At 40.6% G+C, this 25153-nt stretch overlaps 1 protein-coding gene across 28 annotated transcripts in view; it reads right to left on the minus strand.

Annotated features, from left to right (window-relative positions):
* Nucleotides 1-25153, minus strand: part of NFIA (nuclear factor I A) — a 598742-nt gene that overhangs the window by 40730 nt on the left and 532859 nt on the right. For 18 of the 28 annotated variants that reach the window (XR_014808131.1, XM_084964865.1, XM_021097779.2 and 15 more), the window contains 2 exons: nucleotides 21081-21259; nucleotides 18657-18822 (listed from right to left, as the gene is read on the minus strand). Coding sequence is in view for 27 of the 28 variants with exons in the window: in XM_084964865.1 (XP_084820991.1) it covers nucleotides 18657-18822; nucleotides 21081-21259 (345 nt within the window). In the remaining variant the exon portion in view is untranslated. The remainder of the gene's footprint in view (nucleotides 1-18656; nucleotides 18823-21080; nucleotides 21260-25153) is intronic. The other 10 variants (XM_084964874.1, XM_084964883.1, XM_084964866.1 and 7 more) reach the window with 1 other exon arrangement.

Here is a 25153-nt window from a genome sequence, read left to right on the forward strand (position 1 = left end):
CATGGAGGTTCCCAGGCTAGGGGTCGAGTCAGAGCTGTAGCTGCCGGCCTATGCCACAGCCACAGCAATGCCAGATTCGAGCCGCATCTGTGACCTACACCACAGCTCAGGGCAATGCCTGATCCTTAACCCACTGAGCAAGGCCAGGAATCAAACCCCCATCCTCATGGATCCTAGTGGGGTTCATTACCGCTGAGCCATGACAGGAACTCCAATGAAGAACTTTTTGTTGTGGTATTTGTTTTAGAAGAGTTTGTCCCATAACAGCTTTAAAGAAAATGTTCTAAACACATGACGAGCTCTCCTGTCTAGCAGTGTCAAGGTCCTGAGGTCTTCCGCGGCCCATCCTATGTTAGACTAACCCCAACAGATCTGAGAATTAGCTCTACATTTAGCTGTTCAGTGTGTACCTCTTACTCCCCAGAGGGGGGGGAAACTCACTTTTTTAAAAAGCTCCGCAAAACACTCTTTATTGTTTCATTCAGACTATTGCTCTGCTTTGATAATGCTTTCAGAAGTCTCAACAGAAAGTTATATATTGAAAAGGATGGGCTATAGTTGTTACCTGGTAGCGAGTTTACCTGCTTGGAAGGGCACAAAGAGGATGTGGGAGAGATAAGGAGGAAGCCAGTAGATAAAAGAACCTGTTAAACCTGTTAGTAGTTAGGAGGGAAAAAAATGTTCTACTGTAGGTGACCAGGTAGGTAGGCTGAGCATAGAAGGCCATGGAAAGTAAGCTAAGGTTTTAAGACTGAGAGATGGATGGCAGATGCTGCACCCCAAGGCCTTGGCTTGTGGTCCTGGCAGAGCAGTGCACATGCCTGCAGCGGTCACTGCAGACACACGGCAGGACTTCCTACGGCGTTTGACCATGCTGGTGCATCCGAAACAAGCATCCTGACTGATCCTGGGGTACATGGCCTTTTAGCTCTTCTTTTTGTGTGTGTGAAGACAGTTCTCCCTTGATCATACACAGCAGTCAATTTGGAAAGGTCTGTATTACATCTCCTCTATTTTTGCCGGACATAAATAATTTTGCCTTTTTTTTTTTTTTTAAGGGCAGCGCCTTTGGCACATGGAGGTTCCCAGGCTAGGGGTCAGTCGAATCAGAGCTACAGCTGCCGTCTTACACCACAGCTCACAGCAATGCCAGATCCCGACCCACTGAGGGAGGCCAGGGATTGTACCTGTATCCTCATGGATACCAGTCAGATTAGTTCCCGCTGCACTGTAACAGGAATTCCAATTTTGCCATTTTGAAAGATGGCTTAGCATTCGAATAATTTAGCCACTCAAAAGTACCATGAGGCCAACAATTGGCTAGTATCTCTTCTTTAGTCTTGAGACAGATGTTGCAGTCTGGGTTTCAAAACACCCTAGAAGGCCTTTAATGCTCTCTTAGGACTAAAACTGCTCCAAAGTTTATTCTGGCTTTTTAAAAACAGAGAAATGCTGAGAGAGGTGGTTAAAAAAAAAAAATTTGTTGGAATACTGTTGACTTACAATGTTGTGTTAGTTTCAGGGGTACAGCAAAGTGAAACCAGTTATACACATCCACATATCCACTCCTTTTCAGATTCTTTTCCCATCTAGGTCATTACACAGGATTGAGCAGAGTTCCCTGTGCGATACAGTAGGTCCCTGCTACTTATCTATTCTACACATCGCAGTGTGTATACGTTCATCTCAACCTCCTAATTTACCCCTCCCCCAACAATTTCCCCTTTGGTAACCCTAAGTTTGGTATCAAAATCTTTTTAAAAAGGACGTTACAACTACAAAAATCCGGAAGTCTCTAAGTACCCAAGTCACTGAGTGGAACAAAAAGTGTCCAGGGAAATTTATTCTATAGAAAGCTGGTTCTGGGAAAAATCAAGGACACAGGAAAAACAAGGGAAGGAAGAAAGAAAGTCTGACTCATCTTCCATTATTGTAGCTACAACAGGCAGAGTGTTCACCTATAACAGGATGTCATTCCAGGGATGATATGACATAAGTTGAGTTTGATTTTCCCAAAGAAACAGTGGGATGAGGGAGTTTGTTGAGCAAAAATCTCAGCTGAATCTTTTTATTAAAACAACCACATACACCACGGTGAATCAATTACACATGCCCAGTTAAGAGCTTTCAGCGTGAATATAAAATCAAATAAAAGGGACAATGTGGTAATTAATTATATGCAAGTGTGTTTACTATGCTATGATACCACATTCATATGCTTCGTAATTATAATTTTTGCCTTTTTACAATAGCAATAATCAAATGCTGCAGGAGGAGCTTCAGGAAATCATGAAATCCAGAAGATTTTTTGGGAAAATTATTGTAGGCATTTTCGAAGATTCTGGAGGGAAGATTCAGGGGTATTTGATGATTTTCTGATAAAGTCAACAGGGAAATCAATTTGCTTATATAATCTCTCTGTAAAAGTCCTTATGGCAAACACGACTATTAGAAATTAAACTATTGATTATTTGCCTGCTTCTGAAACAGTGTTCGCTTTTTCTAGTAGCCATTTTACCTACATGAGCAATATCACCATGGACCATTTTCCCAACATTATGGAAAAACATTCCTATAAGAAGCTTCCACCAGCTCTTATTTGGGCTAATCTGATCATAGTTTTTTCTCTTTCTAACGTATTTCTTCAGATTATCCAACAGTCTTAGCCTTAGCCACAGGGGTAAGTATCAAAATCCCAAATTAGAATCTGATCCCATATCCTTCTGTGCTGCCTACTTATCATATGCATTGCTAATTCCATAATCCTTCACTTAAGTGGAACAAGTCTGGCCTCAGTATGGTCAATTGGAAAAATGGTTCATGAACAGTTCTTTCTTTACATGTGCTCAAGCTTCTGCGGATGCTAGAGTCTATCTCTAGGGAGACTGTGGGATGGGCAGGGAGGGTGGCAGAGGTCACCCATTAGCACTGCCTTTTACAACCGAGCAGGTGTTCTCTGGAAGAACAGCCTCTATGTCCTCAGAAATGGATGTAACCGACTGAGTACAAGCCAAAGAGAATTCCAACTGTTGTTCCCAGGGTGTCTAAGTTCTTTTTTCCTCCTGAATGAGAAGGAATAAGGGATGTGTCTTGATAGAGGAATCATGGCCTCTCCAGATGCATCAGTTTTGAGTCCATACTAACCTTCACCCAACAATCATCCCTGACCAGGGTGTTAAGAAAGGGGTCAAATTCTTTTAAATAAAAGATGCTTAGAGCTTTCCTGTTTGGGGGAAAAATATGACTGAAAAACAAGATATTAGGATATTAAAATATCTGTACCAATGTCAGTTGAGATTTCTTTAAGATAATACCAAATCAGAATTTGATCCCGTATCCTTCTCCCTCTCTGCCTCTCCCTCTGACTGTCTCGAGTGTGTGAACACTCGCTCTGTGCCAGGCTCTGTGCTGAGAATTACGGGAGATAAAAAGGTGAGCCAGACATGCCGCTATCTTCAAAATGCTGGTCTGGTGGGGAGAGATGAGCCCAGAAAAATGAAAATATGAGTGCCTAAAAGTAATATAAATAAAAATCTGTGGGGTGGTAAAGGGCAGAAAAGTGACACCGGGCAGGGGAACAGGAAAAGCTCTGACATAGAGCTGGAGACGGCGTTTGTGATAGGCTGTAACAGACGTGTTGGTTGACAAGTGCAGATGGATTGGGGGCCACAGAGAAAGCAGCACAAGCAAAGGAGCAGAGGCAGGGGCCGGGGCGTCCATTTCAGAGGGAAAGGAGAAAAGATGGGACATTGCAAATGACACTTTGTCATACAGGTCGGGAAATATAAAAATGTAAGGATCACAGACTTGAATGTTTGAAAATGGAGGCGCAAAAGTCTACTGAATTTTTCTTTGAAGAGGAAGAAGTGATTTATGAAGTAAACAAAGATGCCAAATTTCCATTCTAAACACCATTAAGACCACTGGGCATCCTAACACGTGTATCTCAAACCAATACGCACTTCACCTGTGCCCTTCGTGTTCAGAAGTGCAGACGTAGTCACATGTGGGGGCTTCCCTTTAAACATACTAGTTAAAAATTCAATTTCATTCAGCTAGACCCATCGTGATTCCACTATCTGCCCAGGAATGTGCTAGTTAACGGACAGCAGTCATCTAAACAAGTTTAGGGATGCAGGCTTGCGCACATCCCTGTGTCTTCAAGCTGCCATTTTATTACAAATTTATCACTGTCACCTGACAGTGCATGAGAATGCATTCCGTTGCAGACTGAAGCAGTGAGATGACTAAATACCTAATTGAAACGGTTTCTGGACTCTTAACTGCACTATTAAATGGTACTATTAAAAAAAAAAACTGTGAGAAAATGTTCATTTCTTAAAAAAAATGTGGAAACTATTAGAAAAGGCATCGGCTAGTTTCTAACTGAAATCCATCACAATTGAAGTCATTCGGGAACTTGAGCAGCACTCTTTCTTGCCAGGTCACAAAAGAAATGCAGGAGGATATTGGAGTGTTTTTCCTTTGAAGAAATCCATCAGTATCGACAAGTTTACAGGGCATGGGTTAGCATTATTAATGTAATTATATATCGAAGGAAACACGTACAGCCTTTGCTGACACAGGACCCAGTATTCAGAGATTTAGAAATTCCCATGGGATCGAATGGATGTTGTAGTTTTCATCCAGATGTTTGGAATCCTGAAGATAACCACACTAAATTTCCATTATTTTGATCTCGTTTGTGCAGTTTCCTCATTCTATTATCTCTGTAGCTCTTTTGTCTCTACAAACAAGCTACCAACGACAGCAACGAAAAAAGACACAGCCCTCAGGGCATGAAATTAAAGCCTACTTATTGCTAGCAAATTATTACAGAATAAACATACCCACAAGCTTTCTTCCTGAAAAGCTAATGAATTCGAACTTTAATATATTAGCATTACTTAACATGTATGGTAACAATTTGCATCAAATGTTTAATGTGCCAAAAGTTCACAAAAATCATGAAAAGAATCAATTTTGGCAGATGGCTTTGCTCTGCTGGTCTTTCTGCTTGTGTTAGAGCTCTACATAGGGGGTAGGGGCTCAAGCAACATCATGATTTGGGGGTTAATCATACAGAAAGGAACGTATAAGACAATTCATGCGTGCACGCAGAGAGAAGGGGATCGGAGCAACTTGTAAACTGGAGCTGCTTTGACATCGTTACCAAAATCTGTGATAAAAGAGGCATTTTACAATGGCTGTTGCTTGCAAAAAGTCTACTAAACCTGCCTATAATATACTTTTTCATAATAATTTTAAATAAATTTTAAAGGATAGGAATACGGCTTTATTTTTGTTTCATTTAAATTTCTAGGGAAGTTTTGTCCAGATATATGCCCAAAGAGTGGGACTGCTGGGTCATATACCATATGATATCACTTATACCTGGAATCCAATATATGGCACAAATGAACCTTTCCACAGAAAAGAAACTCATGGACTTGCAGAGCAGACTTGTGGTTGCCAAGGGGGAGGGGGAGGGAGTGGGATGGATTGGGAATTTGGGGTTAAGAGATGCAAACTATTGCCTTTGTAATGGATTAGCAATAGGACCCTACTGTATAGCACTGGGAACTATATCTGGTCACTTATGATGGAGCATGATAATGTGAGAAAAAAGAATGTATACATGTATGTGTGACTGGGTCACCTTGCTGTACAGTAGAAACTTGACAGAACACTGTAAACCAGCTATAATGGAAAAAATAAAAATCATTATGAAATTAAAAAAATTATTTCTAAGGATTCATCCAAATTCTGTGTCATTTATTGTTACCAGTATGCTGTGTGTTTTTCAACTGATAGACCATATTTATTGATCAGAAGCAATAATACAGATGGGTAGGCACAAGTGAAAGTTATATTAAAGAGCCACAGGGAACAAACCCTGAATTCAGCTGGGCTTTACTAAAAAAAGAAACTTAGATCAATATATTGGATTCCCTTCCTTCTTGAATGGCTTCTGCAGCCTCTCCAAAGGCTATATAACTTTGGAAACCTACTTCTAGGACCATATCCTCGACAAACACTTAAAAGTACATATAAAGACGTATGCTCCAAGATGCTCCTTACAGCTTTACTTATGAGCGCAACAAGTCAGAACCAAATGCTCAGTTAACGTTTCAGCCATGTGTTGGAATATTGCCACCATGTTTTAAAATAATACTAACACCATGACATGCTTATCACATGCAATAAAATGAATAAAATTAGTTTATACAACTGTGTATATGTATGTACATAATATGTATATGCACACACATATATCATAATTAATTATGTTTTAAAAATATGCACAGAGTAGTTCCTGTTGTGATCCAGCCGGATTGAACCTGACTGGGAACCATGAGGATGCGAGGTTTGATCCCTGGCTTTGCTCAGCGGGTTAAGTATCCGGCGTTGCCATGAGCTGTAGTGTAGGTTGCAGACGTGGCTCAGATCTGGTGTTGCTGTGACTGTGGTGCAGGCCAGCAGCTGCAGCTCCGATTCGACCCCTTGCCTGGTAACTTCCAAGTGCCGTGGGTGCGGCCCTAAAAAGACAAAAAAAAAATAAAATAAAAATAAGTACAATAAAAAATGAGCACAGGAAACTACTGGAAAATATGCACAAAAAGTGGTATCTCTGAAGACTGTGATTATGAGTGATTTTAAAATCCCTTCCTGTAATTTCTAATCTTAAATAAAATAAAGACCAACCGAACCTGAAAATCCCAAATAATATTTTTATATTTTAGCAGTGTAATGTAGTCAATAGAAAAATGGATTTTAGAATCAGAAAATCCTGGATTGAATCCATTAAATCTCTTGCTAGAAATCTGATCTTGGCAAGCCAGTTAACCTCTCTGAGCCTCTAAATACGAAGAGTTCAGAATAATAAATAGTATTTACTCTTATACTCCTAGCTCTTTAACTAAGGGTTCATATCTAATGGGCTACTCTTTCCGTAAGAGCAAACTAGAGAGTGAACCCTAAGAAGAGGTTTAGACAGTAAGATGGGAAAATCCCAGAATTCCACCCTATTTTATATTAAAAAGGTTGAAGAAAAATGCTAAAATCATCCAATCAGAGACCAATTAAGTAAAATAATACTCAAACTCTTTCAAGGGTTAATGTTATGATTGGACTCAAATAATATGCTTTTTTAGGCTGCACCCTGGAATTCCCAGGCTAGGGGTTGAATCGGAGCTACAGCTGCCAGCCTACAACACAGCCACAGCCACACAAGATTTGAGCTGCATTTGCTATCTACACCACAGCTCATGGCAACACTGGATCCCCAGCCCAATGAGCAAGAGCAGGGATTGAATCTGCATCCTCATGGATACTAGTCAGATTCATTTCTGCTGCACCACAATGGGAACTCCTGGCATGATTTTCTAAAAAGCAATTTGGGAATTCCTGTCGTGGCGCAGTGGTTAACGAATCCGACTAGGACCATGAGGTTGCGGGTTCGGTCCCTGCCCTTGCTCAGTGGGTTAACGATCCAGCGTTGCTGTGAGCTGTGGTGTAGGTTGCAGACGCGGCTCAGATCCCGTGTTGCTATGGCTCTGGCATAGGCCAGTAGCTACAGTTCCGATTCGACCCCTAGCCTGGGAACCTCCATATGCTGCGGGGGCGGCCCAAAGAAATAGCAAAAAGACGAAAATAATAATAATAATAATAAAATAAATAAAAAGCAATTTGGTAATATGTATCAAGAGGAAAATTGCTTATACTATTAATTCCAATTCTAGAAATCTATCCTAATAAAATCATTCAAGTTGAGGACAAAAATAGATGTTCAATGATATGCTGGAACATATTCCATAGGTTGGGACAAAAGTTAGTGTTTTATGGTAGGGGAATAAGAAACAATTATTATCATTATCGTTATTTTGTTTTTTGGCTGCGCTTGTGGCATGTGGAAGTTATGGGGCCACGGATCAAACTCACACCGCAGCAGTGAAAATGCTGGATCCTTAATCCACTGAGCCACCAGGGAACTCCAGAAACAATTATTTAAAATCACATTTCATAGCTTTTTTTAAAGGGAAAAAAAAAAAGATATAACATACTAGTTAAGAAAACAACATGCAAAATACTATATTCATTAGGCCACAATCATATATGAGCGTGTGTCTATATACACAGAAACAGGTACAGAAAAAAAAAAAAAATGGGGGCAAACCAGACCAGAATGTTAAAAGTAGTTGATTATAGAAGAATATAATTTTTAATACTTTTCTATATTTTTTAAGTTTCCCACACTGCCGTACATTATCTGAGAAAATCTTAAAACTCATCTGTCATTTCTGTCATCTGAAAAAGTAAAAAATGGAGGCAAAAATAAGACCTAAATGGGCCATGATAACCTAAATGAATGCAGTCATCAGCTGCCTGTTCTCTTTTATCACTCTTTTTTACAAAGTTCATTTCTTTTTTTTTTTCCCTGCTCTTTTTCCTCTGTTTTTCATCTGATTCAATGTATCCAGAAGTTTTTATTGGAATAATAAAAAAGTTCTTTATAACGTGCCTTAGCATTTTTCAGAGGAAAGGTTGAAATACAGTAAGTTTCCTGGTGGAGTAGAAATCACCAGGTTTTAGATTCAAATCCTGACCTGGATTTGAATTCTGGTTCACTCTCAGTTCCCTCTTTTTTAAAAGGAGACCAACTAAATTCCAATTTTGCATATGAAAATACAATCCAGCGCAATTAGGGTAATGTGCATGAAAATAGCTATCAAAGTGCCCGATTTTCAATATTTTTTCTTTTTCCTTTGCAAATTTAGACATTAAAAACTTGGACTGTAACCAAAGTAGAAATACTCCACAAAAGTTATGAGTTAGGTCAGCATGTGTGCATTTGGTTTTTTTGTTTGGTTGGTTGGTTTCACTTTTTAGGGTCCTATTTGCGGCATATGGACATTCCCAGGCTAGGGGTAGGATCAGAGCTGCAGCTGCTGGTCTACACCACAGCCACAGCAACGTGGGAGCCAAGCCACGTCTGTGACCTTCATCGCAGCTCAAAACAACGCTTGTTCCTTTACTCAGTGAGCGAGGCCAGGGATGGAACCCACATCCTCCTGGATACTAGTCAGCTTTGTAACCCACTGAGCCACCACAGGAACTCCCATGTGTGCATTTGCATCCAATGGGTTCCTAAAGCAGAACTTGAGACCCAGTAATGGCTACTAAGAGTGAAAATGCTATACTTGCACTAAATTACGTGCTCTCTGTGAGGAAAAAAAAAAAAGAGTATTATTCTTTACCAGAGAGAGCACATATTTTTACCATTACATCCAAGGTTCAGGTTAGTGCAGCTAAAAGCTAGATGTATACAATTTGCCAAGAATTTTATGGACCACCTCCTTTCCTTGCTCCCAGTGTGTGAGTTGTGGTCACTATTTGACCCTCTGCGGTATAAAGAAGAAATTTAGTTCATTAGATGAATACTTTAAAAATTAAGTAAGTCATATTGGACATAAAAGGGGATTTAAACCTCAGTAGTATCTTTCATTCTCGTTGCATAAGGTACTAAAGAGCTAACCCCCAATAAACCAATTTACATCCTTCAATACACAGAATGTACTCTCTACACACTTCTTCTTAGCACTCCCCATGGCTGACTTAATGAAACTTAAAAGATTATTCTGGAGTTCCCGTCGTGGCACAGAGGAAACGAATCCGACCAGGAACCATGAGGTTGGGGGTTCGATCCCTGGCCTTGCTCTGTGGGTTAAGGATCCGGCGTTGCCGTGAGCTGTGGTGTAGGTCACAGACGCGGCTCAGATCCTGCGTTGCTGTGGTTCTGGCATAGGTCGGCAGCTACAGCTCCGATTTGACCGCTAGCCTGGGAACCCCCACATGCCTTGGGTGTGGCCCTAAAAAAGGACAAAAGACAAAAAAAACAAAAAACAAAAAAGATTATTCCATGAATTCATAGACACCTGTCCTTATCTTTAAAAGGCATATCATATTGATGGATATTTAGGTATTACCAATCTTTTATTATAATCACTGTTGCAATGAATACTTGATGTTTGTATTTGCTCACTTGTCCAGCTCTTGGGATGGCTTACACTTTTTAAAAAAGTGTGTGTGTGTGTGTGTGTGTGTGTGTGTGTGTGTATAACTACACTGTCCTCTGAAGAGGCTGAACCAATTTACAGTCTTATAACAGTATAAGAGAGTAGCTGTTTCCCATACACCTACCAGGATTGTGTCAAGATACTTTTTGATCTTTGCTAATCTGACAGGTAAAACTACCATTGAAGTTTTCATTGTTATTGTTTTTATACAATGAATGAGACATCTTTCAAACATTTTCCATTTCTCTACGTTTATATGGTTTTCTTGTCTTTCTGTTGGATTGTTGGTCTTTCTCTTACTGACTTAAAAAAAACCAAAACTATATATTAGCCCTCTTCCACATGTGTTGCAAATATTTTCCCCATCTTATCACCGTCTTTTGACTTTGTCTATAGTGTTTTCTCCCCAATGCATATATTTTTAATACTTTTAGAGTAGAAGGTATCTGTTTTTCTTTCATGAATTCTGTTGTTGTTGTTGTTTTATATATTATTTGAAAGCCCTTTCTCACTCCAATATGCCACAAAAATTTGTTCTACATTTTTCCATGTTATTTTAAGGCTTAACATATATATGCTATGTATTTTTTGCTCCACCTGCAATTTATTTTGGTGGAAGGAATTTTAGTTTTTCTGGTCAGCTACTGAGGCATCCCAATATACATTATTGAATAAATCCCTTTCCCTCTTCCAATATCAAATGCCACTATTATATACTAAGCTACTGTACTTACATGAGTCTCTAATTCAGAAGACTATCAAAAATTAAAATACAATGGGGATAGTAGTAGTGCTGGCAGAAGAATTAAAATCAATGTGGAAATACAGAGATCAAAGCAAAATAAGCACCCTGGCCCTAAGTGACAGCAGACATTGACCTAAGAGTAGATAAGAAAGAGGAGGGGTTCTTTGGAATTGTTCTGCATCGTGTCTATGGTGTTGGCCTCAAGAATCAATGATGTTATCAAAACTCACAGACCTGGACCAAAGAGTGAATTCCACTGAATGTAAATTTTTTAGAAAACTTCAAGACTAAAGGAATCATCTAGGCACCAGTAATGAAAAACTGTTTTGAGAAAGGATGCCACTAACTTAAAAAAATTCTCTCTTGTCATTATCCACTGATTCTTCTCTGAAAGAGGAAATATAATCCTTATGGCATTTAAACAATGTGCTATATACTAAAAAAAAAAGTTGGTGAAAAAGAGAGTTGTCATTATTTGATTTATCAAGAGTCCAAGCTCTAGACCCTGGGAATGAAGAAAATCTACCTTATACACCTTTAGCCATAGCTCCTGTTTTTCACCTTTTTGCTGTTTTTATCTCCCACCAAATCTTCTGCTCTCTTCCTTTCCTTGCTAACAAGAGTTAGTCTCAGCAACAGAAACCAATCCACACTAGAGTAAAAATGACCACTAACACCTTCCTTTATTCTTCTCCCATAGGGTCTGCACTGCTAACCTGAAAACTGGGCTGAAGCAAAGAAGCTCAGTAGGAAGCTATGGCCAGTGTCTGAACTTCAGGTTCAAGGTTCATGATGCTGCCATACCTCGCTGAGTGACCTTGAGAAAGTTACCTATCTCTTCACGCTGTATAAAGTACACATTTCCTAGCATTAATATGAGGATTCAAACAAGACAATACATATAAAAACAATTTTCAAGTGCAGACACATTAATAAAAGCTCAAGAGTTTGTTGTGCTGACATTAATTTCGGACAAGAGCAGGCAGTTGCGGTTCCCTGGTAACCAGAAATCATGTCATGTTGCTTTGTAATGTGGTTACAGCAGGAGCTAGTACCAAGCTCCATGGGATTCTTTTTTTTTGTCTTTTCGCCTTTTCTAGGGCCGCTCCGGTGGCGTATGGAGGTTCCCATGCTAGGGGTCGAATCGGAGCTGCAGCCACTGGCCTACGCCAGAGCTACAGCAACTCGGGATCCGAGCCTCGGCTGCAACCCACACCACAGCTCATGGCAACACTGGATCCTTAACCCACCGAGCAAGGCCAGGGATCAAACCCACAACCTCATGGTTCCTAGTCGGATTCGTTAGCCACTGCACCACGAAAGGAACTCCGATGGGATTCTAATCTTGGGAAAATAACCTCTACTTTCTAATCTCAATTTCCTTGTCTATAAAATCCTGACCTCATCGGAGTCATAGGAAGATGGAATAAGATAACATATATATCTAAAGAGCTTTGCTAACAAAAAAGCATTGAACATATATTAATTTTCATACCAGGAATTTCAATCCTGGTCACAGATTATTGTTATGTTTTTGGCTAACAGGTTCATACTCATTCAAAAAATGAATATATATAAGACTCATCAGAGATATGAAAATAAAAAAGGAAACATTATATGCTTCTAATTTAATAGAATTCAAGTTTAAAAAAATCGAAAGTTCGTGGTAAGGAGGCATGGAGAAAATTGTTTACAAGTCTTTTATGCATTTTTAAATTGAGTTTTTGTGTTCCCAATTAATTTAAAAAAGGAAAATATGCATGTTTTATCTTCCATCATAATTCAAAGTGTTTTTTTTCTTTTCATTATAATTCTAGGCTACGATGCCAATCTTCAATTTCTTTTCTGGAAAAGTCCATTTTTATGGTATGAGCTCAGTGCCAACTTATTGTAAAAAAAAAATATTGACTCTTACAATGCAATTAGGGAAATGAATAGTGCATTTTGAATCGTCATACCACAAATAGACCCAAATATAACAAGAGCTTTTTCCTGTTCTTGAGCCGTCGTCCTCAGGATTTGTAGGAATACCCATTCGTTTCATTACATGTTTGAAAAGGAGTCCCTTCCCAATTAATGAGATGGTGCATATACAAAAAACTCAGTAAATCTCAAAGAACAGCAATAGGTAGGATGTTAGTATAAATAAGTCTCACCAGAAAGATATCTAGTAGGCATCTCCAAACATAATTTGGTCAAATCAAGCTTCGGATCCCCACCCACTGCCCAGGACTGCTCTTCCTGACATTTTCCCATCTCAGTTCATGGAAACTCCAACCTTCCAATTGCTCAGGTCAACACACCTAGAAGTCGTTGACTTCTCTAGTTTTTCCCTCCCTCAACCCCCATCCAGTGTGTCTGTAAATCCTATCAGCATTACCTTTCGAACACTTACCACCCCTACTGCCCTCATTCTGGTAACAGGTCATTAGCAACTCTGGCCTGAATTATGACAACTGTGTCCCACCGCCACTCCCTAATGGTGTCAGTTTTCTCCATTGTACTTACTAGTCTCTAACTTACTAATTCACTTATTTGTTGATTACTATTTGTCTCCTCCATCTAGAGCGTAAGCTCCCCAAGGGGAGGGGACCATTTGCTTGGTTCACTTTTGGATGCCTTATGTCTAGAAGAGTGGCTGGCATGTAGAAAAGACACTCATTGTATTTACTGATCTTTTAAAAAGCCTTTTAACTGGTCCCTTGCTTTAATTTCTGCCCCCTGAAATCTATTTTCAACAAGACCTTCAAAGTGTTTCTGCTGAAACCTAGGTAGCAACACTCCTTTGCTCCCCATATCACTCAGAGCAAATGCCAAGGTCCTGACAATGGCCTGGAAGAACCTCCAACATCTGCCACCTGCCCTCTGCTCCGAGACAGGTCCACCTCCATCCACGCTGCCTCTCAGACCTGGCCTCCCCCTACTTTCACTCAGTCCTTCACCCTGGTCTCACCACACTGGCCTCCGGCTGTTCCTCAAACATGGCAGGCCGGCTGGCTGCTCCTTCTGCTTGGAAAGCTCTCCCCCCACAGCACCTACAGTCTCATGGCTCCCCCTCTCCCCTCTGTCAGACCTTGTTCAAACTGCACCTTCTCAGACAGGCCTTCTCGGAATCCCCTATTTAAGTTTGTATCCTTCCCCCACTAGTCCCTAGTCTGGGCTTCTTTTTCCTACATAGCACTTATGTACCCACCATCTTCCATCATTCCTACCTACTATTGTTGTAATTATCATTATTTCCTCTCCAAAACGAAAGCTCCACACAACCAGGGACTTTATATCATTTCCGACACAATCCTAGCATCTAGGATACTGCTTGGCACATAGTGGATGCTCAATCATTACCCACTGAATGAATGAAAGAAGTGATATTTTCTCACCGGGTATCTAAACCCACAAAAGTAGTTACTCAGCGGGGATGGAATCCATCCGTGGTGAATTACTCTTTCTGGTTATTCCTACTTTTTGTCATGGTATCCTAAAAAGAGCTGGCATTAAGTATATCAACCTTTCTTCGAACGAATCAACAATATGAACGTTCTCCTTGAGAGACAGAACTGTTATTTCCACCCTAACTACTCTGTTTTTTAAGCCACTGGTAAGGATTTCTCCCACTAAAATACATTTATTTTATAGGCAAATGTTTTCTCCCCAAATGTGCCTTTCCTCTGTTTTCCTGGCCACAGCTGCAAAGTTACATATTGGTGCCAGAGGCAACTGATTAGTTTAAAAATACATATTCTGCTTTAGGCTGGCATCCATTTGTGTGTCATTATAAGAGCACATTAAAAATGATGTCTTGGACTTTTAACTGTCTCCAGCGTAGCGCATCTGTCACCTCGGTCCAGACAATCTGCCTATGACGGTGTGTAAATTAGTATTATTTCCATTAACAGATAAGGGAGCCCGGGTCCAGAAAAACTGGTAACCGAAGATCTTGGGCATGATTTCCCACTTTTATCTTGAAAATCTTATTTTGTCACAAGTCATCTTAAACCCATCAGTAGCAAAGGCTGGCCTAGGTTATACGACCAGTGTTTTTGAAAAAGCTTCCATTTCAGACATACTGTTGGCATGTCGAACATCTGCCACGATGTTTCCTCTTGCGAAAGCTGAGCCCTAATAAACTGACAGAGACAAACAGGATCCAACTATCCTGTGGTTTTAGTTTCTAGGAAAGCACTGAATTTATGAAATGATACTTTTGCTCTAATTTTTATTCAGTGGGACTCCAATTTTAGACACTCCCTCCTTCCACCCACAAGCTGGTTTCTGAAGGGATGTTCTACCTTCTCTCTCAGACTTAAAACACCAGAATGATATTCCTGCTAAATAACTTAGAAGTCACTTCCTCCAAAAAAATCTAACCTGAGGCCCCGCCCCTGGACCAAACTCCCTCCCATGTCCTCCCACGGCACCTCTGCATCCCTCTGTCCTCATGTTGCCGTGTGAACTGCCCATGTCCCAGCTGTCTCCCGCGATAAATTCCACGTTTCTCTAGAGCAAGGATGAATCATCTCTATCTCAAGCAGCTAACACAGGCCTTGGCATATGACAGATGCTCAGCATATGAAGGATGAATAAATGAATGAAAGGAGGTAGTCATCAAAGATGAATGTCAAGGGGATAGGACCTACTTCACCCCGGATATCTTTTCCCTCCCATAGACTCTGGCCCCCTAGCCACTCCTTCACTTATTACAGGGAGTGGAAGTAGAAACTGGACGTGACTCCTCCCACCCCTTCCTCACCTCTTTCTCTTGGTGAGACAGGTGCTGGCAGGGAGCACAGGGCCACCTGGACCTCCCTCAACTCCACATGGGAGGACAGATCTCCTCCCACCCCCACCCCCTACACACACAGACACACACACACACACACACACACACACACACACACACACACACACACAAGCCTGCAGTGGTCCTGCACTGTCAGCAACTTGGGTGGGTTTGTCTAATGTTTCAGGATTAAGAGACACAATTTCCTGTATTTAAAAAATAAATTCTCTAATAGTAGAGGGTATAGTCTGGTCTTCCATCTGATTTTCTTCTTGTATTTTGTTAATCAGTTGGTTCAGCAATCAGGGAATGGAAGAGGATTTCTTTTGTGAGGGTCCTTAAATCTCTTCCCAGTGTGGACCATTGGGCTTTGAGATTTTCAATTCGAGAGGCTTCTCTCATGCTCTAAATTGCAGGTTTTCCAGACTACCACTATTTAATAATAAAGTAGAAACGGTCAGCTGATATATTGCTGTGAAGCAACATATTACTGTGAATTCAGCAAACCCCAGAAAAGACTACAAATAAGGGCTAAAATTTATGATGATAAAAACCTCTCTATGCCATCCGTAGGAAAAAAACCTTTGTTTTGTCTATATTCCTAGCATCCTAGGATTTAAAAACTAAGTATCAAATTGCGTATGTCAAACTTTGGGAGCCCTCTCCTGAAGTTCTTTCCCCCAAAATCTTTAAACACTGTGCTAGTGAACATGCAACCATTTGAACTGGATCTACCAAGACACATCCACATTTCTTCCCATCATGTTGAAAGAATGCTTGAGTCTGGGCCCAAGAGGATGATGGGTATCTTCTTACATAAGGCATTACATTCAGGCCATGGAGTGGAGGCGAGACAATGGACCTAAAGACATCAATTTGATGGAGGGCCTGAGTAGCTCCTACATGTCCTGAAGACATATCTCTTCATTAGTCAAGCCTAGAGGCTTCCACGAGATAAGGGGTTTGGCAGATAATAAAAGGCTCCAATTTATTTGGTGGTAAGGCTTATCATGGCTGATTTCATATAACCCTGCCAGCTAGGTTTTATCACCCACTTTCTACAGATGAGGAAACTGGGGTTGGAAGAGACATAGCTAGTGTTGGGAAAGGTGGGGATTTGAACTCCTATCCTTCAGACTTCAACAGTTGCACATGGTATTTCTGCTCCTCTATAGTACCTCAGAAAAGCTCCATCCCCATTACTGGAAAATGCACTACAGACACATGAGACATTGATAGTGGAGGTGAGGATATGTTTACATAGAACAGGAAGAACTTTAAACAAGCCTTTTTAAGGACTCTGCCAAAGTCCTGTACATATAGAGAGAAGATGGATAGAAAGGTGGTACCCAGAGGTATGTACAGAGCACAATAAACACGTGGTTGTCAAGATGTAAGTCCATATCCCCTGTGACTAGATTTAAATAGAGTTTGGGGATGGTTATTTCTCTGACTCGTTTAAAGAAGCTTACGAGCTTCTGATACTCAGAGGCTTCTTTTCTAAGCTGAGCTTCCAAGATCCATAGAGCAAGCCTCCTTTGCTTCCTATGTCATTGGACACTTAGGGTTTTCTCCTTTGTTGAAAAGTGTTGAACCACCTCTTACCAAGAGAAGTAAGCTTCCCTCAAATTGTCCGTGGACTCTCAACCTTTTTTTTTGCTATAAAACCAGAATCACACACAAGGCCACTCAATTCTGCATGCATTATCAAAATGAATTATGTACTGGATAACCCAAAGCTCATCCATGACCATAAAGGGCTCTAGACATTTTGGATACAGGGTTCCCCAAATTAAATTCAATGAACACAGTATCAACAGAGGCTCATTTTTTTCTCTTTGGCCCTGTCCCTCCTCTACTCAACACGGTCATGTCTCTGGTACTGAGAGGTCTGAATTATCCTTCACTATATTCATCCAAACGTTGTCTAAATCCAAAGCTTACGTCTATGAAAATCCCTTCTTGTGCTCCCCTCCATTCAGTTTCTATAACTGCTGCCCAAGTTCTTGATCTTAACACTTCTTTCCTGGTCTATGCTCATCTTTTCCTCAGCAGATTTCTAGCAACCAGCCTCACCTCCTTGAAGAACTCCTCACCTTAGGGTCACCGCCACAGTTCCCATCCTTCCCTATACTTTGATCCCTCTGTAAAGCTTGAGAGAAGGTGGTCGTCACACCCCCTGTCAAGGTTAGGTAGTCCATCCCTCAGCTGGGAACTCTGGCTCCAGCCGCCAGTTTTTGTCATTGTTTCAGGTACTAATAAAAGCCAAATTTATGTGTTCAAGCTATTTCTAGTCCCTTGTCATCTTTAAGATATCAGGAAATATCAGGAGAATTATTCTTCCTCTAATTCATGGAGCAATAATTCCCATCATCCGAAAAGATTCTGAAGTCCTCTACTGTCTGACTGCACATTCCCGGACTGTTCACAGAAGAGCCAAGAGTTTTCTCTTTCCTTCCAATTCCACCTTCTAGCTCTTCCCTCTGCCAAGCCTAGGCATGCAACTGCCATGGCTACTAGCGCTGATCTTTTGCCAGGCTCTTACTCTTGGCAAATGTTTGACACACACACCTTTAAGTTGTCACTTTGATCTAATTTTTTTTTCCTATTTGATGGAAGAGGTGTATAACCTTTGTAGCTCATCAAATGCATTTCTGTCAGATTGTAAGTTACTGGAAGGCAGGGCTCTACAAAAGTATGAGGAACTTGTTGCTGATAAGAATTCACACAAGTAGATGCTATTTGATGAGCATGAACACAGCATTCAAAGCCACTCACATAATACGCAAAATTTAATAATTCATTTCTTGACCTCAGTCCTGGGCATGCAGTTACATCATTTCATCCACCCAAACACCAGTCATTTCCATACATGGTGCTGTTGGTAGTACCCTAGAGTGCTATTTGCTTTGATCTGGTCTTGGTTCTGCAAACATACTGTCACTGGGGATCGTGTGCTCCGCTAAAGCCTATGCAGTGAGAGGCCAAGCTTAGGTGTGGATTCAAGTACACAGAGCTTTAGAAGTGACCGGCGCCTCGTCTCAGCTATACTTACTTGGTGAGGTGGGGGAGGCTGCACCTCCTTCTGTTGACGTGGTCGGAGGCTTTGTGTCTGGCACCGGCAGAGGCACAGGCCTGGCCATCGGTGGTGGCGGCGGCGGTGGCAACATTGGGGTGGGAAGGAATGGGTTGTGCACTTTGCCTTGGCTACTCCCATTGGGCTGCAGGGGTGGGAACAAAACAAAACATGCATAGGAAAAAGAAGAAACAGGAACCATTAGCTGCTTCTGAAAAGAAAAGATTCATTAGGCACCTTTTTGTATAAGTTACTAAGTATTCTAGCTGCTTGAATTCTTCCAGAAGAGCAGATGGATGAAGAATTGTGGGTTGTTTCTTAAGGCATTCCACAAAAGTACAGTCTTAGGCACACATGCTCCATGTCTCCTAAACTTATCTCCTGAATAACTTTGACCTTTGCATCTAGTTCGGTAAAATGACCTGCCAACTAGTTCTTGGAATGTTTTGATTCTGTATTAACTGTTATCTGTGTCATCCTTCTCATGATTATTAACTATTAACCTAATATATAAGCGTTTTACACAGGTTGTGGAATTATTCCATCATGCCTATTTATATAGATATAATGAAGTTTCCTAAATATGCATCTGAGATAAAAAAATATTTTATTTTCACTCTTCAAAGTTGATATTATATAACATTTAATAAATATGTTAAGTGAACATAAAAAATTACTTTCACATATTGTATAACATCAGGCACAGAAACTTTAGAATTCAGCTGTCAAAATTCTGCTAAGGAAAAATATCACTTCTAATTTTGATTTAAATTATATAAGCATATGCCATAAGAGTCATATTTATTTGGCTGCCTGATGTTAGAACAACCAAGTAACAGCTCTTGAACAAAAGAAAAGTTTCCCTCTGAAGAAAGCAATAAAATCCATTTATTTTCCAGTGTTTTGAAATGGTCCCATGAAGAGACCTGCCTGAAGCCCTATAAAATTTTGATCAAAATACACACTGCATATATAGGCTAATGTTAGGACTAGTTTTAAAAAAAAGTTAGAAATTTAAAAGCTGATGTTGGTGATCACTCCAGTCTTTTCATGGCTTCCCAAGGGTCTTTCTGCCTCTTTTGGTCAGAATACTAACAGCTCCTAGTTAGGCTATAGTCCTGAATCAAAATCCAGTTAAAGGAGAGGCTGCTGTCCTAGGCTTTTGAGCTTAGGCTTAATAATTCAGCAGAGAAAGTCCCACTCCCTCATCAACATGCACCGATATATTTAGGATTGTTCCTCAAAGACGATCTCATCTGACAGTCAGAATGCTGTGCTTTCTTGCCAATAAACTTGCCTGCGTGTTATTTCTGAGTGGGCTAAAAGTCCATAAGTGAATGCGTTAGAACAAGCCAAGTAAATGAATACACAAGCAAAAAGAAAAAGGCACCATATTGATTTGTTGTCTAGACAGAAATGTATCTGCTAACACATCACCAGACATTAGTCAAAGCTGCCTGTTCTGTCTCAGATATGCAGAATCAGGTATTTCTCCAAGGGAAGAAAATCAGTGATAGGGCAGTGTGATATAATATTCTAAATCAGGCAATAATAATTATGGCTAATCGGTGGCTTCATGTGCAGTTTAACAGGCGAAAAGGAGAACCGCATTTGGCTTTAGGCTGCGTATTATTTCCAATTCATTGTTATTATTATTGGCCTTGGGATGTAGCTATCCATTGTAAACATTTGGTTCTATATTTGAAATAAAATGTGTGATTTTTAAAAATCGCTTTTACATTAGGAAGATTATTTCAAACTGTGATTTGGTTTGTTTGAGAAAAAAGGAAGACATTCATTTGAAGCTACTGAATAACTGTTTAGCTTTATACAAAGATAAGTGGGAGAGAAAACTACTTGCAGAAATAACAAACTATAATAAACTACTTCTAGCATCTTGAGTTCAAGCACTGGTCAACTTGATCTAGAGGGTTAGAGGACTACTTTTTTAAAAAATATCAACTTAGTTGATCTGAAACATCTGTGCCCCCTCCTCCCCCTACCTCTCCCCACCACCCAAAACCATTATTTAAAAGTATTCGGTCTTTCTATTTTGTTAACTGCGTGAGCCCTCGGGTTAGTATGCATGAGGTGAAACTATCTGCCCACAGACCTTAGAAGGTTATATAGTTCACCCCTGAGATGATTTATACCCATAAACTTGACAGTTGTGAAGATAACACAAACACTGTTTTTAAACCCTAGCCAATCACTCTTAGAGTAAGTTAACTTTCCCACAATCTAGAATAAATATGACATTTGCCTGCAGTCAGTCAGCACAACATTAGAGCACAATGTCACATGGTCAGAAGGTCTCCCCTTGTTATTTTTACATTCGGTTAATATTTCCACAGAAATTGAAAAAAAAAAAAAAAGAAAAAGAAGAAGAAGAAGTTTCCTTACATTGAGGAACCCCACCTGTCCAGCCTGCTGACCAGCATCAGGGCAGACAAGTTGGACAAACTCTTTCAGCGTCTCCTGAGGGTGATAGCGGATGGCCGGGTGGGAGAAGTAAGGCCCAGGCTGCTGGATGATGGGTGATGTCGGAAAATGAAGAGTCGATGGTGTCGCGTGTGGGCTTGCTGTGGGAAAAGAAAACCTCAGGGTTAAAAAGCTGGCTTTGGGAATTCCCGTCGTGGCGCAGTGGTTAACGAATCCGACTAGGAACCATGAGGTTGCGGGTTCGGTCCCTGGCCTTGCTCAGTGGGTTAAGGATCCGGTGTTGCCGTGAGCTGTGGTGTAGGTTGCAGACGCAGCTCAGATCCCGCGTTGCTGTGGCTCTGGCCTGGGCCGGTGGCTACAGTTCCGATTAGACCCCTAGCCTGGGAACCTCCATATGCCGCGGGAAGCGGCCCAAGAAATGGCAAAAAGACAAAAAAAAAAAAAAAAAAAAAAAAAAAAAGCTTGCTTTGCCACAGCTTTTAAAGTGGATTCGACTTCCTTTACAAATTTCTTCTCCTGGGAGTTCCCAGGGTAGCTCACTGGTAACGAACCCAACTGGATTCCTGAGGAGGCAGGTTCGATCCCTGGCCTTGCTCAGTGGGCTAAGGATCCCCAGTTGCCTTGAGCTGTGGTGTAGAGCGCAGATGCAGCCTGGATCCAGTGTTGCTGTGGCTGTGGCGCAGCCTGGCAGCTGTAGCTCCAATTCGACCCCTAGCCTGAGAACTTCCATAGGCCGCGGGTGCAGCCCTAATAAAGACAAAAATAAAATAAAATAAAATTTCTTCTCTTGACCCAATTCACAATAACTGCTCATGGGATGGAATTTAACGCTGGATAGGTCTGATAGATTTTCTTCCTTAAAGCTCTAAGACAAACACGGAGGTTAGATTAGGATAGAGTTTCAAGCTGTCTTTCTATTTTCAGTGGACATGAGTTATAAAGGCATTAATAATCCTTGGTGAAGCTGAAGATTATTCATTACCTTAAGAGCCTTTTTAATGAAGCAAGCAATAAAAAATGTATTTGGTAGATTAGACCTGATTTAACTGACATTACATATGACAAATTCTAGTTTGCACATATGGATCCCCTTTCATGCTGAGCTATCCATAGACAATAATTCATTGTTAAAGCTCTTATACCCCTTTTCAAGGAAATTTCTAGGGACTAATTCAGGAGGAAGTTTTTTTTGAAGTCTGTAGTAAATGATCACTTAATGAACCCATGCTATTTGGGTGCCTCACTCTGCATGGAAAAATAATGTTGCCTTTTTTTTTTTTTTCCTGCCCTTTCAAAGCCAAACTCAGAAATGCATAGATGATAGTTGGAGGAAGGGGACCCAAAGGCTGAGGAGGCAGGCAGTGACCCCTGCTCAATTGCTGGCCCTCTGCTCATACAACTGATGACTCAGACAACTATCACTCCCTTATATTTGAACCCTGCTAAATTTCACTGATAGCAGAAGAGGACTGCATTAGGTTTTTTAAAAGTTTGTGAGGTGCTCGATAATTTCTCCTGAGAAAACTTCTGCCCTTGAACTGAAAGGGTGGCTGGTGAAGCCTGCGGGGGTGTAAGGGCGTGGGAAAGGATGAAGACCCTCAAACCAAGCAACGCCGAGATGGCAGCTCTCACTTCTCAATGAGGGCCAGAAAAACATCTCGCAAGTGAGAGCAGATGAGAGAATTCATGTTTCCTTACTTTTCCTGCAAAGAGTATTCATTTTTCCTTTCTTTTCCTGCAAAGAGAAAACAAAGGAATACCCAAATATTTGGAGAATACGCCTTTTCTGACATTGAGAATGACGAGTAAAACCGAAGAGCACTAACAAAGACAGGCCGTGCCTTCTACCACTACCCCCATGGCGTGGACGGTCAAAAAGGATGCATCACTATTGATCCCTGGGTCCTTTGTTCCCAAGTGGGGTATCTTTAGGACAACACAAGTGGGGTATCTTTAGGACTGGGGCCTTTCCTGACTAATAACTGGAGTAGCTAGGACTCTGAGGTTCAGAATGGCAACTGCAGTTTTTAAAAAGTAGAAATGGGGGTTTAGAATAGAAGCAACCATCCAGTCCATACGTTGCAGAGGACCTGATGGGATCCTTTCATTCAGCAGCCTTTAATCTATCCAAAGATATTCCTAGGCTCGGACTATGGGCTTGGGACACAACACTGATTTGGGATACAACACAAAGTTGTGTCTTCAATCATACAGTTGGGGGCACGGTGAACATAACCTATTCAAAGACAAAATTCTTGTGACCTTCGACCCCTCATACTTGTTTTTCTCTCTTCTCCATCCTAGTAAATATCTTTTCCATCCGTTTAATGATGCATTATCATATCCCCAGAAACAGTGTCTGGCATTCAGTAAGTATCTGTAGGTGGTACAATGAATGGTTAAATATAGGAGTGGTACTGAAACTAATAAGGTAATACAGATAAATATAAAATTAAAAAAAAAATTGTTTTACCCTGGCAAAGAGCGTGTAGAAAAACTGGTAAAACTCACAGCTTCATACACTGAATGTTTAACCTTGGAATCTCTGTCTCTGAGTTAAAATCTGCAGCTAAAAAGTTAAGTGGCCCTTGTCATCTCTTACTGTGCAAATTGTGCTATTGGCTTTAAACGACCAAAGGCATTTTTTCATCTAATATGGTATGGTCGTCTTTGCTGGTAGCAAGAAGCTCTGACCCAGTGCCCTTCATTTGACCGAATAGTTTCTGGCTAGAGATGGAATGTGGCATTTCCCAAATGAGGCTGGGAACGTACTGAGCATAACAAAACGATACGCTCGACTTCTGCAGCATGTCAACCACAAAGGTGGCAACTCCATTGTCAAGAGTCCCCAGGAAGCAGATCTTAATGATAAAGTGACAATGCTTCAGGTGCTCAATAGAAAGTGATGAACGATTGTTAGATTATGAAAATTGTGGTGGCCAGCAGGGAATGCTACCCAAGGGGGGGGGGGGAAGAAATCACTTGAGCAAAGACTGGGCAGATATAAGCTAAAGAAACCTGGTAAGAGGAAATAATTCCACAGGACCATGGAATCCCTCCCTTAATGGTTAATAAACATGCCTGCTCTCTTTTTGTTGTTGTCGTTGTTAAACACGTAAAAGGAAATCATTAAAAACATAAATTTAGGCCTTAGTTTCCTTATTACATTTTACGAAAAACAATGTATTCGCCTTTTCTTTGTGTCAGAGAGTTTATTTCAACACAAAACTGAGAGCACAAGGTACTATGTGGAGTTAATTCTATAATGACTGATTTATAAGGATCAATTAATTCTTAATTAATACCAGGAAATCATTTAGCCTGTAGATTCAAATTAGACAACTGCTGAGTCTGTATTTCCAAGGGTCATCCTTCACAACCCCTACTTTCTCATGCTTGCCCTGGACGTTCTGGTGTAGCCATTAATCCACTGTGGAACTGAATATAAATCATTTAAGATCCTCAGCTTTAATTTCTTCAAGCAGAAAACAGTTGTGTCACAGACGTCACAGAGTTCTGTTAAATTTTATTAAATACATGCGATTTCTCTGGATAACCTGCCAGTAGTCCTCTTTTCCTGAACACTGAGACCACGCCGGGGTCTTCCATTGCTCTGAAACGCCGACGTAAGATTTCGGCAATGTCTAAATTTGGTTTTCTTTCTTTCCTGTTTCTTGTTTTCTCTTGTTTCTCTTGGATTAGATGTTTTAATGTGCCCCAATTTTTTTGTCCAAGGACTTGCAAATTATTTTAGAAAGTGTCACTGGGGTTAAACCAATCAACCAATCATTCAATCAGCAAAATTCATTAAATGTATTTTGAGAAGGTCAGCTCAGGCCCTAGAGAAGAGAAACTACCATTGTGAATCTGGCATGGTGCTAATGCAATGCACAAAAAAAATGGTCTGAGTCCAAATTTTTGACGGAGAAAAACATCTCTTATGGATGTGTGTGTGTGAGTAGTTGACACAATAAAAAATTATAGCACATTATGTAAATGCATATTTAGATCCTTTAAAATGTGCATTATTTACT

Source organism: Sus scrofa, chromosome 6 (genome assembly GCF_054392235.1).
Source record: "Sus scrofa isolate SSC_HxYL_T2T_F1_AM1 chromosome 6, Sscrofa_HxYL_maternal_Yorkshire_Landrace_v2.0, whole genome shotgun sequence".
NCBI lineage: Eukaryota > Metazoa > Chordata > Mammalia > Artiodactyla > Suidae > Sus > Sus scrofa.